Raw genomic sequence first — 16584 nt, 5'->3', positions numbered from 1 at the left:
CAACAATGTGCCTCTTGAACAATTAGCACAATGGTTTTATTTCTGTACATTTTTAATTTTAATAGAAATTGATGAATAACAAAACTGGGTTAACATCAACACATTTTGTTAGAAATTTGTTCCAAATCCTGCTTGTGTACTTCTCAATTTGCTCACCTGAATGTTAAATTCATTGTGAATAAATATTAGCCAAATTCTTAAGCTGTTTAAAATTTCTCAATAGCTAAATTGTACATTTTTTTCCATTTGATTATGTAGTTAGCAAAAAAAACACCTGCTTCATGTGCTAAGAATATGAAAGAAACAACTGAGAGACAGGCCCTTAAACCAGCAGCTGTCTAATACCCCTCATCAGCTGCACCACTTGTGTACATAGCAATCCACTTATATTGTCCCCAAGCATTTGGATTTCTGTTTAAGGAGAGCCTTACTAAAAGAACTTCAATGGTTACAGGTGGCGTACATAATTGTTATGATCATAACAGTCTGGAGACAAAAACATAACAGAACACTGACAGATGTCACCATACCGATCGACACACAACTTAAACAAGCCAGAACAATCACCAACTGAATTGTAACTCACCAAACTCAAGGTCAAACCGTGGATTGTAACAAACACAAAGTGCAATGAACAACCCTATTTGACATTCAACCAACTGGTAATATCATGTCATTTCCACATTTGTACAAGTGATCCAAAGCCTTTGTTTTCTGAATTACTGTTTTTACAAAGTGCAACAAAATAAGAGCACCACAATAGTTTGCATTATATACCACGTTTAAGATGGGTACTTTGCAGGAGCATTGTTTAAACAAACATTGACACTGACAATGGAAAAGTATGACTGACAAAAAGCTTAGTCAAAGATCACAATTAAAATTCCACTTATTAAATGTAAACTTACTTAAATTGCAGATCCAAATCTTTAAATGATGCACACAAATGTTTCAAATTTTATGCTTGTAAACAGTTGCAAGATATTTATACAGTTAGTTAGCTTTATTCATGGAATACAATATTCAAAATAACCCATACTTTAAAACTGTAGTTCCAACCTGTATATGAAAAGAAAGAACCAATCTCTTAGGAAAATGGTCAGGCAAATCCCAAATATCTGCTTTGTGAGCATGTCACCTCCAGACATTAAAAAAAGTATTTGTGTGTCTGTTACACAAATCAAAACAACGGGTTCCAATAACACACATGGACATAAGTGATCTCAGACTCTGAATATTTTGATTTGTTCAGTTGCTATTAAATAAATTCACATATTTGCCCACACAGGGAAAAAAAACAGAAAACCTTCAATGCATTATCATCTTAAACTTAGTACTCACTTTTTTTTAAAAAAAACAGAAAATATATTAATTGGATCACAAAGACCGAATTGTTTGGCTTGTATTTTAATTACAAATACAGCTGAATAACTAGCATTTGTTGTACGTGTAACATACAGACAACAATACTTAAGATATTAATACCTTCAATTATTCCACTAGCTTCTCTTCCAAGAGGATTAACTTCTAACAGAACACATAACTTTAATGTTATTAAAACCACTTTGAAGCAAGTCTTATCGATATTACAAGCCCCGGTTGAGATATCTGGAATGTGCTGTACTTGTGTGTGTCAGTTCATGATTCAACAGCGGGAAGAACCGAGCCATTTTGTTGAAATAGCTTGTCCATTTAACCAAGTGAAATGCAATGTTTTCCCTAATTACCCATTGACCAATTAACATTATTCTTCCTAAATCAAAAATCAAATTAGAATAATTTTGCATATTCCATGTACTTTTATTTTTGCAGCAACTTTCCCCGAATACTCAAATGGACATTGGCCAACAGCTACAGAATGGTTCTCTTTTACTTTTAGCTGCTGGAAACATTTCACCTGGAATTACCAAACTTCCCACAATGGCCAGGCATCAACTGGGTACTGACGTAAACAGCTCAAGAGAAGTATGATGCATTCTGATTCATATCTGCATGTCTCCATTATTCCCACTTGTGATTTTTACCTTACCATTTCTTTCCACCTTTTTGAGAAACTGTAATTTCCTCACAATCTGTGCAATGGAAATGCAGCTCATTCTATGAAAATACACTGAAAATTGCATGATTCACAAGAAACTGACAGATCCCTAAGCACTCTTGCTATCAGTTCATTTAATATTTTTATAGTTACTAACCACTTGCACCTTAAATAAGGAAACATTCCCAAAGAACTTCAAAGGAATGTTGGCAGACAAAATTAGAAGAGTTTGAAACAGGTGATCAACAGTTTGGTTAAAGTGATAGACTTTAAGAAATGATGTAAAAGAGAGAGAATGCAGAGCAAGATGGAAGGTGGTGATTTGGGGTGAGGGGATGGTGGGGAAGAGTTAGGGTGGGCTAGGGGATATGGTAGAGGCCAAAATTGATGTCTGAGGCTTGTAAGGCTGCTGGGTGGGAGTTTTAAATTGAGGTACAAATATTCCTTGATCTATGAACGCTAAGTTTTTGTTTTTCTGCTAGAAAACCATTAGCGTCTCCCATTTATGAATTTTTTCTTTTGCTGGAATGAGAATTAAGGGTCTGTGGTTATAGTTGTGTCTGTGGAATTTCCTCCTAGCTGAGCCTGTTCTGTTGCAGAGTCGCCATGAGGAAAACATTTTGCCTTTTTAGTAAAATATCCACCACTTTAAAACTGGCATGTGATTATTAATTTTAAATAATCAAAACAATGTATTACAGCTTACTGCTGAGTATTTCTAGTATCCTCAGTATTTTGCTTTAGTGATAAACTGCAATTGCTGGAAATCTCAAACAAAATCAGAACATGCAGAAAATACTAAAATCTGAAGCAGCTCAGATTCCAGCTAAACAACCCTATTCCAAAGTTCTTTGTTGGAGATGTGGATTTTGATTATGTTTTACTCCATAGAACAATACAGCACAATACAGGCCCTTTGGCCCACCATGTTGTGCTGACCTTTAAACCACAGCTAATATTATCTCACCCCTTCCTCCCACATATCCCCCCATTTTAAATTCCTCCATATGCTTATCTAACAATCTTTTAAACTCGACCAATGTACTTGGCTCCATCACCACCCCAGGCAGTGCATTCTATGCACCGACCACTCTCTGGGTGAAAAACCTCCCTCTGATATCTCCCTTGAACTTCTCACCCCTTACTTTAAAGCTGTGTCCTCTTGTATTGAGCATTGGTGCCCTGGGAAAGAGGCGCTGGCTGTCTACTCTATCTATTCCTCTTAATATTTTGTATACCTCTATCATGTCTCCCCTCATCCTCTTTCTCTCCCAAGAGTAAAGCCCTAGCTCCCTTAGTGTCTCCTCATAATCCATACACTCCAAACCAGGCAGCATCCTGGTAAATCTCCTCTGCACCCTTTCCAATGCTTCCGCATCCTTCCTATAATGAGGCGACCAAAACTGGACACAGTACTCTAAGTGTGGTCTAACCGGAGTTTTGTAGAGCTGCATTATTACCTCGCGGCTCTTAAACTCGATCCCATCCAGTGTTAGTGTATGAATTTATAAATTATTAATAGGTTTTGAATGTTTAAAGACCTCTACATTGCTTGACAGCTTTAATAGCTGGTTCAGCTTGCAAGTGTGCTTTAAACTGCTATCTGAAGCATTGCTGTGGGATTTACAATTGGAGTGTTCTGCATTGTGTCTATTCTCAATGAGGTCAGCCCTGCTTTCATTTTGGAAGTTTTGTTCAGACATTCTCAACTAGATACATATTTATCTACTTCCTCAGCTGACTGGGAAAGCAATTGTCTGATCAATCTGGTTTTGGTCTATACAAACTTGGCTCATATCCCCCTTTTCACCATCTTATCACCCAAAATATATTCATTTCTGCAATATAAAAATTGCTACTGATCAATCCTACTTTAAAACCCAAAAAGGGTTAATTTCACTGCTGCAAGTGGAATGAACATAAGTATTCAAGCATGAGTGTGCTATTTATGGACCTGCAGTAAGCAATAACCTAGCAATATGCAATTTCAAAATAAAGTGAATGCAGGATAATATAAATATGGAAATCATAATACTGGATACAATATCCAAGACTTGCACCTCAAATTAATGGAAGATGAGCTTTTGATTAGCTATATCCTTATGCGTCCTTAAATTGAGTATTTAAACAAAAGCTTAGCTTTCTTTAAAATAAAAACTTACTGCCACCAATATATTTTGCTGAGTAAGTCAAAGTTTCATTTTAGTGAAGAAAACTTCAGCAGAAATGTGGAACCAAATGGAAACAAAATATTGTCCACAGACTACAACCAGAAGAGTAACTAATTCTGGTGAAAATATTACAAATGATTATGGGTTATAATTTTGAAAACAAAGAACAAAGTAAATGCAGTTTTACATTATGAACCACGAACCTTTAACACCCATTTGTATCATTACATAATTCATAAATACACATTTTAGTATTGTTGCATGCATAACTAAGGATTTTTTACTTATTTCCTTACAGCTAAGAATACAACATTTGTAGATTCTAGTAAAATGTGAAAATGTAAGCAAAGGAATGGCATGTTATTTTCAGTTTAATTTTTAAACTAAACATTAAAGATTTCAAAACATTAAAGATTTCAAAACATTAAAGATTTTAGTGTTATAAAATTTGAAGCATTTGTAATTCAAAGAATGAAGCTGACATTAAAGTAACAGTAATACAACTATTGTTTACTTCATACTTTTATTGTGCATTTACTCTATAATGTCCTAAGTTAAAGTGATGGCAAACATTGCCAGCATAAAAATGAAAAGCTGTTAAACTAGATGTCTCTCACTATAGAATGACAGCGTCTATAATGCTTCAAAATCACAACCATTTGGATTGACATCTTCAGGATGCATGACTCTACCCATAAAAAGAATGGTACCTGGGTTTGGGGGGGGGGGTGGGTGGGGGGGTGAAAATGGACAAAAATCACTCTTAAGATATCTAGCAAATACAATTATCCAATCAAGCTTTATAATGCCATTTGAGTTTTTGAAAAGTACAAAGCTCTAAATTAATTCAATGGTATTATTTTCAACCCTGTACTTCAAGATACACAAGATAATTTACTTATTTTCACGAATTAGCACCATGTATGGTTTGTAACATTTTTTTGTACTTTAATAGTTATAGTAAGCAATAAGAAAGATGAGCAATATTTTGATGTTAGCAGGAGATTTTCCTCTCTTACCTGTCCTTTGGTTGCGGATTAGAAAGAAAAATGGATGATCAATAATGACCTGGGGATTAAGGGTCAGCATTCTGCTGACAACAACCATTTCTGCAAGAAAAAAGTAGTTGAAGTCAATAATGGGCAAATTATTGGCTTTGTATATCTTAATTTTGCCATCTTAGAGTCAGGGAGACACAAGATCACCTTTCAAGTGTTTCTTTTCCAAGTGTGAAAGTGTTGGATATTCCAAAGTGCCACTTTAAATTAAACAACAGTAGTATGTTCAATCAAGTAAAAGGTAATTTTAGAACTTTTCTCCTTCATGCAGAAAGGGAGAAGCACTGAGAAAGGCCTTCAGGCAGAGTTGAAGAGGTGATGCAATACAGCAAAGGAGGAAAAAACAATATTGTTCTAGATGGATGAATTAGATATGGAAAAAACTGGTCTTCATGCATGTGGAGCCCATAACTTGCACAGGACCAACAGGTGAGATATGGGAATAGTCCAAATAGGGTAATATTTTGCCCCGCTTTGGGCAAATGGCTAATTAGGTTAAATTTAAATGATTCAATGGAATATAAAAGCTAAATATAGGATTCATATTTTAATCATAAAATGCAAAGAACATTTACTGAAAATGCCATTCCATAGATTTCTATATAGAAAAGGCATCAAGGATTATGGGTCTAGGGCAGGAAAATGACATCAAGAAAGGAAAATGATAAACTCATATGGTGTAAACTCAGGGCCTGTTCTGAGCTAATCTTTATCAGGCAACTCCAAACTCAGAAGTGGAAGCAAGTCACCTTTTTCTAAGAATATACTTTATTCAGAAAATATGGATATACAAAGTCTTCATTCACAGTATCATGCATATCATTACATTCACTTACAGTATTCACAATATGTCAATTTTCAGTCCCAAAAATTCCATCAGCAGTAACTTTGCAAGTTTTTTTAAAAAATATATACAGAAGACCCCACTCCTCAGTGTCTATTGGTGGAAAGGCTTTCAGTGTGTTGCACCAAGGTTCAGTGCATCTGCCAGCATGTATGTTTGCACTTTGGAGTGTACTGGTCTGCAGCACTTGGTTGTGGATACCTCCTTGTACTGGAACACCAATACATTTCAGGCAGACCAAAGTGTTCTTCCACTGAGTTTATTGATCTTCCAGCAACAAAGTACCCTGGGAACAGTCCATAGAGCAGAGTCTTGTATCATGCAGTTGCTCAGGATAAAGTTCAACAAAGACCACAGGTCTTCTTGGCAAATGCAGCCCACAGGAGTTTTATTCATCTTAATGAATAGACCTGGTCAGCTTACAAAAGATCAATGGTTGGTTGGACCAGACACTCCTGCTTGTTGTCCAAAATCTCTGAGATAGGACAGGAATTTCTGGGAGGCTGTGATTTCAGTTGCCTTCAAATCACACAGGCTAACATGGAAGGATTTGCAGATTCTTAATCTGCAAGGCTGAGAGGATGTGATTGAGCCATCTTCTTTCTTATGGCTGCTGACCGTAGAGATCTAACTGTGAACCCTTTGGAAGGAGCACACGCATGTCTCCATGGAGCAGACTGGATTGAAAAATCTCAGAAGTCAGAAAGAGAGAGGCTGGCTCTCTTCGTCCCCCACAACCCTGCCCTGTCAACAGGTGCAAATTCTACATTCTTTTCTGGGGTCGATGCAATTCCTTCTGCAGTTCTCTGAGTTAGTTTCACATTGAGCTTCCATGCCTGCCTTCTGCTCTTCCTGTAGGCGACTGTCAGCTAGTATGAGACGCAGTGGTCAGAGGAGAATACTGACATGAAGTCAGTGGACCCGACTACAAATCATAAAATCATAGAACAGTACAGCACAATACAGGCCCTTCGGCCCACAATGTTGTGCTGACCTTTAAACCTCGCTTAAGACTATCTAACCCCTTCCTCCCACATATCCCTCTATTTGAAATTCCTCCATATGCAAATGCTTGGGACGTGAACCAGAAGTCTGTCTTGAACTGTACTAAGCTGTCTAGTGTTGGCTAGGTGTACTGCTGTGCTGCTTCATCTGCAAGATTTCTGAAGATGGCATGCAGCTTGGCATCTTTTGCCACTTTCCTCAGGATCTTAGAGATAAACTCCAGTGCTTTTTATTGGCTCTGCCATATGTTCCAGCTGAAGCCACCATCTAGGATGATCAGCCAGTGATCGCCAGTAGTGGTGGGAGCTGCTGGAAGACAAAGTTGTTTTGTCTTCAAAGCCAGGCCAAGTGCCAGAGCAGAATATTTTTTGTACGTTGCATTCACTAATACGGCGGCGGCCACCAACAACCTCAGACTTCTGTGAACATGACGATGCTTCCTTACAACAGAATACTCAGACTAGAGGAAGCAAGTTATTCTTGACCTTGGGGGGGCCACCTAAGAAAGGCTTTTTCCAGTTAACCTTTCTCTGATTTGCCTTATGAGGGTGGTTTCTGATTGAAGAGTTAGACAGCATTTGCACTATTATTAGCGTCAAAGCAAATGGAATAAAATAGTACATCATTGACAAAAAGGTAAATAGAAAACTAAAAGTGAAACTGCACCAATGCTGACCCCAGGATTGAAAGGAACAGGGATATAGGGTAACCAGTAAATAGTTTTAAGTACGTCTATAGTAACATTTTCAGGTTCTTATGAAAATGACTATGTGTGCAATCTTGTCTGCTGCATAAATAATTAAATGAATTCAACCAATTTAAAAGCAGCTCCACTATGGACCAACTCTGTTGAACCAGCTGCTCCTAATCTCAAGTCATAGTTACCTCAAGTCACTTTCAGAGAACCCTAGCAGTAGCTTCCAGTCCCTGACTGTAAACTATGGTGCACCATACCATCCTCCATCAAAGGCTCCACCCTTCACCCTCATAGTTGTCAGTCTTCTGTCTTCTTTTTCGAACGTGGGTGTCAGATTGGTTGTTTTCCAATCTTATGGTACACTCCTGATATTTAATGAGTTTTGAAAAAAAATGTCAACCAATGGGTCCATGATCTCTGCAGCCACTTCCTTTAAAACCCCTGAATGCAGGCCATTGGATCCCAGCAATCTGTCTGCATTTAGCCCCATGGGTTTCTCCAATCCTTTGTCCCTTATGATTGAGATTTTTTTTAAACAAGTTTCTCCACGTTATATGAAATTAGTCCATCTGTTATCTTCGGGGTATTATCGGTGTCCTCCATGGTAAAGACTGATGCAAAAAAAATTGATTTAACATATCTGCCATTTCTTTGTTTCCTGTTATTAATTCACCAGCCTCATTCTCTCAAGGTCCCACATTTACCTTAGTCACCTTCGTCTGATTTATAAATCTATAGATATAAATTCTTGGTATTTGGTTTGAATTTTCTCTGCAAATTAGTTTTTGTCCCCTCTTTATTAGCTTTTTAGTCTTTTGTTGCTTGATCCTAAAAACTTCTTAGTCCTCTGCACCAGCACTTGGCATTTTGTATGCCCTACTTTTCAATTTAACATTATCCTTGACCTTTTTGTTAACCACAGATTGTGCCTCTTACTTGTGGAATCCCTCCTTTTTAATTGGGATGAATTTCTGCTGAGTGCTATGGACCAGCTGTTTGAATACCTGCCACTGTTCATCTACTGACCTGTCTCTTAGCTTATTTACCTAGACCACCTTAAGTAACTTCACCTTATTTAAGTTGAAGACACTGGTTTCAGTCCACCCTGAAACTGCATTGGAACAGCTCTCCTTCCCCAGTCCCATGAATCAGAACTCACATCTCCCACACCGTGCTTTGAGCCACACATTTACCTCTCTAATCTATTTACCCCTTGCCAATTTGCATGTGGCTCAGTTAATAATCTGGAAACAAAACACACCAAGTTTTCTGGGTGTAGTAAATATCCATTGACCTGCGTGGCTTTATCATCTTTCAAACATTTAAGAGAACTGCCATTTTTCCTTAATTAAAAACTATGAAGATTTATGTTATGGTGCACATTGTTTCCAAAGTATATATATTTTTTAAAAGAAGTAAAATTAAATTATATCAACTTCACTAGATGCCTTTACCTGAGGCTGCAGCTGCTTCTGAACCTTCTTCATTCACCTCAATAAAAGATGAGTGAATAGCCTTGGATATGTACAATTCCTTCTTTCCTGCAGTTTGGATGAGAAGCAGCAACATTTCACAAGATAAACTAACAACACACTTTGAAGTATTTGTCAAATATTGTACAACTGGGTGTGAGAGTTGCTCCTATTAAAATTGCAAATTCACGGGGGAACATTAACCATTAGTCAATTAAATTGGCCATGGAGAAAATAAACTCTGCTATTCGACAGTTTTGTATAATTTACATTAAGAATTAAATGGCATTAATGTTTTACCTCTTTCAGTCCCAAAACTTAATTATTTGAATATTTTTCAAGATTTGATAGAACTAGGATAGCACCAGATCTCTTGTACCATTACTAAGCGAATCTTCCCCTGAAACATAGGGATACTTAAACCAGTTAGGACCAAGCTCAGGATCACTGATTTAGAATCACTGAGTCAACTAATTTGATTTTTAACTAAATAGTGTGCTGGGATATTTTTTAAATAAAGGAATGAATATTTCAAGTGGTGGATGGGTGCGAATCAAGGGAACTGCTTAGTCCTGGTTGGCATTAAGCATCTTGAGTGATTTTGGAGCTGCACTCATCCAAGTCGGTGGAGGAGGTTTACTTACACTCCTAACTTGTTTCAAATCATTAAGGAAAAGGCTTTGGAGAATCAGGAAGCGAGTTACCTGCTGCAGGATATCCAGCCTCTGACCTGCTCTTGGAAACAGGATATTTATGTACCCGATCCAGTTAAGTTTCTGATGAATGATTATCCCCAGTATGTTGTTGATGGAAAACTCCTTGTCCAATCTGAAACCTTTGGCTAACCTCCCTATTGTTAGAGTGATTATCCAATACTTTTGTGGTATGAACATCATTTGCCATTTATCAGCCCATCCATGAACATTACTTGGGTTTTACTGTATGTAGGCATGGGCAGATTCATCATCTCAGCTACTGCAAATGGAATTGATTACCATGCATGCAGCAGCAAACATTCCCACTTTTCATTTTATGGCAAAAGATAATTGAAGAAGCAGCTGGAGATGGTTGGCCTAGGACTAGGAAAGTGGGCGGTACGATTAGTAAGTTTGTGGTAGCAAGGAAGGCCGTCTAAGGCTATGGCAGGATATTGATCAGATGGAAAAAATAGGCAGAGTGTTGGCAAATGGAATTTAATCCGTATGCGTTCAAGGTGATGCATTTTGTGAAGTAGGAGTAGGACCAGGATCTATACAATAAATTGTAAGGTGCTAGAGAACGATGAACAAAGACACTTAGGGGTCCAAGGCCCCGAGATTGGCAACACAGGTTGATAGGGTAGGGAAGGCAGCATATAGCACGTTTGCCTTCATGACTCAGGGCACAGCATATGAAAGTTGGGATGTTATGTTGTGACTTTACAAAGCCCTGGTTAGACCGTACTTGGGGTATTGTGTGCAATTCTAGTCACCACACTAATGGAAAAATGTGGCAGTGCTGGAGAGAATACAATGGAGATTCACCAGGACTTTGCCAGGTGAATCTCCATTTAGTCATGGGGAGAGATTGGATAGGTTGAGTTTGTTTTCTCTGGATTGAAGGAGGCTAAGGGTGACTTGATAGAGGTATATAAAATTCTGAGGCATAAGTCGGTAGATAATCTGAATACTTTCCCCCATGATGTGAATATCAAAAACAAGATGGCATAGATTGAAAGATGAGAGGAAGGAGTTTTAAAAGGGATCAGAGGGGAAAATTTTGTTCTTACACACAGAGTGGTTGATATCTGGAACTCACTACCAGAGGAGGTGGTAGAGTCAGATACAACCACAATGTTGAAGAGACAGTCAGACAGGCACTTAAAGAGACAAGGTATGTAAGGATGAGGACCTAATGTGTGCAAATGGGATTAATATAAATGGGCAAAAAACATCAGCGTCATCATGGTGAGCCGACAGGCCCATTTCTGTGCTATACAACTCCATGACTCTGCTCTGAGAAACTCCTATAATGATGCCCTGGGGTTGATGTGACTGAGCTAACAACAACCACAAGAATCTTCTTTTCTGTTTGGTATAACTTCAGCCAGTCAAGAGTTCTCTCTCAAAATCTTATCTTAATTCATTAAAACTAAGAGTCCATTAATTAGTGCAAGGCCAAATATGGATTTGGTAGATGGTGTTAGTCTTTTCCCCAGGGCTGGGGAGTCCAAAACCAGAGGGCACAGATATAAAAGAGGAGAGATTTAAGAGAGACTTGAGAGGTAACTTCTTTACACAGAGGGTGGTGAGTACCTGGAATGAGCTGCCAGAGGAAGTGGTTGAGGCAGGTACAATTGCAACATTTAAGAGGCAGTTGGATAGGTACATGGAGGGGAGGGACCTGCAGGGTTAAGGGCCAAATGCAGGCAACTGGGACTAGCAGGGAGGATGCTGTGGTTGGCATGGACCAGTTGGGCCAAAGGGCCTGTTTCCCTGCTGTATTACTCTATGACTGTGACTAAATGAATGGACAGAACAAGTATTAATATTAAGATTCTATCACATGGGTGAGAATGTCTGGCTGTCAGAGTATTTTACTAAAAAAAATGTAAAATAAATGTAATTAGATATAGAACATAGAACAGTACAGCACAGGCCCTACTGCCCACAATATTGTGGTGAACTAATTAAACCAAATTAATCTAATTAAAATTAAACCTAATTAATCTAATCCCCCTCCTTGCGCATTGACCTTATCCCTTCCCTTCTCTGCACATTCATGTGCCTATCTAAGAGTTTCTGAAATGTTCCTATGCTTTCTGTCTCTGTCACCACCCCTGGCAGTACATTCCAGGCCCACACAACTCTGTGTAAAAAAAAACAAACTTGACTTGCACATCCCCATTGTACTTTCCCCCTTTCACTTGAAATACATGCCCTCTAATACTAGACATTTCAATCCTGGGAAAAAGATACTGGCTGTCTATTCTATCTATGCATAATTTTATAATTTTTTTTTTAAATCAAATCTCCCCTCAGCCTCTAGAGAAAACAATCCCAGCTTGTCCAACCTCTCATCATAGTACATGCACTCCAAACGAGGCAGCATCCTGGTAAATCTCTTTCGCACCCTCTCCAAAGCCTCCACATCCTTCCTATAATGAGGTGACCAGAACTGAAGGCAATACTTTAAGTGTGACCTAACCAGTTTTATAACGCTGTAATGTAACTTCCGGGCTCTTGAACTCAATGCCTCAACTAATGAAGGCATGAATGCCATAAGCCCTTTGCCACTCTATCAACCTGTGCAGCCACTTTTAGGGAGCCATGTACCTGGACCCCAAGATCTCTCTGTTCATCAATGCTGTCAAGGAGCCTGCCATTAACTGTGCACTCTCCCTTTATGTTGGATCTCCCAAAATGCAGCACCTCACACTTGCCTGGATTAAACTCCATCTGCCCCACATGCAACTGATCTTTATCCTGCTGTATCCTTTGGCAATTTTCTATGCAATCCACAATGCCACCAAATTTTGTCATCTGCAAACCTACTGACCCACCCTACCATATTTTCATTCAAATCATTGAGATACACACACACACACACACACACACACACACAAAACAAACTCAGGGGTCCCAGTACAGATCCCTGTGGAACACCATTAGCCACAGACCTCCATCCAGAATAAGACCCATCCACCGCCACCCTCCATCATCAATGGGCAAACCAATTTTGGATCCAATCAGCCAAGTCACCATGGATCCCATACATCCTAATTTTCTGGATGAGCCTACCATGCATGACCTTATCAAATGCCTTACTAAAATCCATGTAGACAACATTCATTGCTCTACCTTCAATCAGCTTCATCACCTCCTTGAAAAACTCAATTAGATTAGTCAGACATGACCTGCCCCGCACAAAGCCACGCTGACTGTCCCTATTTGGACCATGCTTCTCCAAATGCTTATAAATCCTATCCCTAAGAACCCTCTCCATTAGTTTCCCTACCACTGATGCGAGACTCAGTGGTTTATAATTTCCAGGATTATCCCTATTTTGCTCTACCTTCAATCAGCTTCATCACCTCCTTGAAAAACTCAATTAGATTAGTCAGACATGACCTGCCCCGCACAAAGCCACGCTGACTGTCCCTATTTGGACCATGCTTCTCCAAATGCTTATAAATCCTATCCCTAAGAATCCTCTCCATTAGTTTCCCTACCACTGATGCGAGACTCAGTGGTTTATAATTTCCAGGATTATCCCTATTTTGCTCTACCTTCAATCAGCTTCATCACCTCCTTGAAAAACTCAATTAGATTAGTCAGACATGACCTGCCCCGCACAAAGCCACGCTGACTGTCCCTATTTGGACCATGCTTCTCCAAATGCTTATAAATCCTATCCCTAAGAACCCTCTCCATTAGTTTCCCTACCACTGATGCGAGACTCAGTGGTTTATAATTTCCAGGATTATCCCTATTTCCCTTCTTGAACAAAGGAACAACATTAGCTACCCACAAGTGCTCCGGCACCACACCTGTGGTGAGCAAAGATACAAGAGTAGAGAGATAATATATATGTGGAAAAAAAACTACTGAAGGTCTGCAATTTTTATGAAAATTCTAAATAATATTTTTCTCTGTGCAGATGCTAAAACAAGAACCATTTCATTATTAGAAAGTACCAGGAGAGGTGAAGTCAATTATTTTTCCTCACAAACTGTGATACAAATTGAACATTGGAGGACTAGGGAGCATAATATTGGCACCCATTACAGAAATCACTATCACAAAAGAAAATCAGCTATTTTTGTCTTTACTTAAAATAAATTATAAAAATCATACTCCAATGTCAATGCTCTGCTTTATCTAAACTCTCAAACAGCTAAGAATACAAAAGCAAAGTCTTGCTGCCAAAGAAATGACAGGAAATTCCTCTTTTCAGATTAGACAACAGAGCAATTAATGTGATTAAACTAGTTATGATCACCGAGTGCTCAAATTTTCTCTGAAACATGAAAATTGACTCATTACGTGCATGAGTGAAGTACATATTTGTCTGGAACATCAATTCAGCATTTAAATTGTTGAACAGCAGTAGATTAATAATAATGTGCCACTCACATGTGTAATCTACCTGTAAACTAAGATTAAAAGAACAGCGCAGTGATCCGTAACTTGAATTTCATTGTGCAAATGATGGATTAATAGGTAATGACGGCATTTATTTAGCTTAAACCCCAGAAAATCCAACATTGCCAGATTGAGAAATGTTACTACAATGCTGGAGGATCTGAGGAAATTCCATTTTGCTGTGCTTAAATTAAAAGCTATCTTTGCTCAGGCTGCCATGGCTAACATATTCTATGAAACCATCATATTAATGTCAATTATTCCCATCTGTGTACATGCTGCACACCAGCACTCATGCATTTTGGTCAAATTCTAGTACCACATCATAATCTCTGTGCAATTGTCCTAGTATAATAGAATGAAACAAAGCTCAACAATCATGAAACATGCACAATTAAATATTGCTGCTTATGAAGATGTTCCCCTACAAGTAACCTTCATTAAAATTCACGTTTGTATTATTTGCAAATGCAGTCTTAAACACATTGCTGATAGAATTTTTAGATGTTTGCATTAAAATAATTGATGCTGTTACAAAAATTGCAATAAATGAATGAATGATAAAAATATTTTTCAATGTTAAGCATGTGAATTTATTTTAATGTTAATAATAAATTGACCTTCCAGTGGTTAGCTTTGTAATGGAAGTCACAGAATTTCTGATTGCGTATGTGTTATGGATTCATCTGCCTCAAATGCCTGCTCCCTTCTGAGATTTGTTCATGCTCCAGAGTTCTTATGGCAGGAATAAGCAGTGTTCACTGTTATACTAAAGGCCTTCTGAGACTGGTGAATGCCCTGGGGACCAAAGAGCATCCTTAATGCCAAAGGCCACATTTTAATTGAAGTTCTCTCTTGCTTTTGTGGTACAAAATTATTTTATAAAATAATAGTCCCAAAATAAAACGTCTCAAACCTCCCATCAAACCCCAATTCCCCATCTCCTGCACTTTCCCTGTCAAATACTCATTACTGACACCAAAGGAGACCTGATTAGTGCCAAGGATTTTTGCATCTAGTTAGAAGCGATGTGGTAAGCATTGCTCAGAGATAAATATAATGCCTTATAGCATCATCTAATCCAAAGAATGCGTTATAATCCTACACCCATATATATGATGTAAATTCTTACCCTTCAAAATATTCAATGATTTCATTTAGCCCATTTAAGACTTTTTTGGCAAAACAAATAAAATGAGCTGAAAGAACAAATCCATTAGTATTATGGTATCTCATCAAATTTGGGTCGTGCTGGTGTGTCCAAAGGCAATAGGCCTTGTCCTTTAGTAGACTGTTCACCATGCTCCTTGGTCCATTATCATTCACTATTTTCTTAACCTAATAATCACCAAAAACATGACTAAAGATATCTACAAATATTTGCCACATTATTTCAAATCTAAATTTTACACACAAGCTATAAATGACAAACTTTAAATGAAGAGATGCTTTTCTTACCAGTCATTGCTGAGAGGTCAGCATCAGCACTAAACAATTCCAAGATCCCAAGGCCAGCCAGAACTTCCTTCAAATCAATATTCTGCATCATTTTAAATCTAGTAACATAATTTAACTTATGTAAAAACTCAAAACAATAATGAACAAATGAACAATATAAAAGCACTCCTACTGCAAGTATCTAATACATTCATTTTTATAAAGTACTATTCAGAATTGGAATTGGTTTATTATTGTCACTTGTAACGAGGTACAGTGAAAAACTTGAGTTGCATACCGATCGTCCAGATCAGTTCATTACAAGTGCATTGAGGTAGTACAAGGTAAAACGATACAGGATGCAGAGTAAAGTCAAAGAATTATGAGTATTATTTTTATATTTAGCTAAGAATTATTTGTAACCACAGGTTTCGTGGATTTCACTTTGGCAGATGTCAGGACTTCGGAGCAGATAAGTTTTTCGTTTTTTTTAACTAGGGTTTTTATTATAAGATTTAGTTTTTATAAGGTTCTTTTTTTATAAGTTGTTATTTAAGTTTTAATCAGGAATAGTGGGGGCTGGACTGTGCAGGCGCGTGACGTCAGCAGGTAAAGCGCGGGCAGTTTAAAAAGCAAACCGCCATATCCAGCGGGCCGCATCGGAGCAGGCAGCGGAGTGAGAGGGAGCAGGGTGGTTGGGCTTTGGCTTAAGGGGTTTAGGCGTAAAGGGGCAAGGCGG

The 16584-nt window shown here is 38.1% G+C and overlaps 1 protein-coding gene across 2 annotated transcripts in view; it reads right to left on the bottom strand.

Moving 5' to 3' along the window:
- Positions 1–104: 104 nt before the first annotated feature.
- serpini1 (serpin peptidase inhibitor, clade I (neuroserpin), member 1) overlaps positions 105–16584 on the bottom strand; it is a 36436-nt gene continuing 19956 nt past the window's right edge. The window contains exons 6-9 of one of the 2 annotated variants that reach the window (XM_052017202.1): positions 15867–15964; positions 9268–9354; positions 5229–5318; positions 105–4919 (exon numbers count right to left, since the gene is read on the bottom strand). In XM_052017202.1, the coding sequence (XP_051873162.1) occupies positions 4843–4919; positions 5229–5318; positions 9268–9354; positions 15867–15964 (352 nt within the window). In that variant the 3' untranslated portion in view covers positions 105–4842. The remainder of the gene's footprint in view (positions 4920–5228; positions 5319–9267; positions 9355–15866; positions 15965–16584) is intronic. The other variant, XM_052017201.1, reaches the window with a different exon arrangement.

This window comes from Pristis pectinata, chromosome 6, assembly GCF_009764475.1.
Source record: "Pristis pectinata isolate sPriPec2 chromosome 6, sPriPec2.1.pri, whole genome shotgun sequence".
Classification (NCBI taxonomy): Eukaryota; Metazoa; Chordata; class Chondrichthyes; order Rhinopristiformes; family Pristidae; genus Pristis; species Pristis pectinata.
Note: the sequence above shows the minus strand (reverse complement) of the source record. Positions and strands in the feature narration are given on the sequence as shown.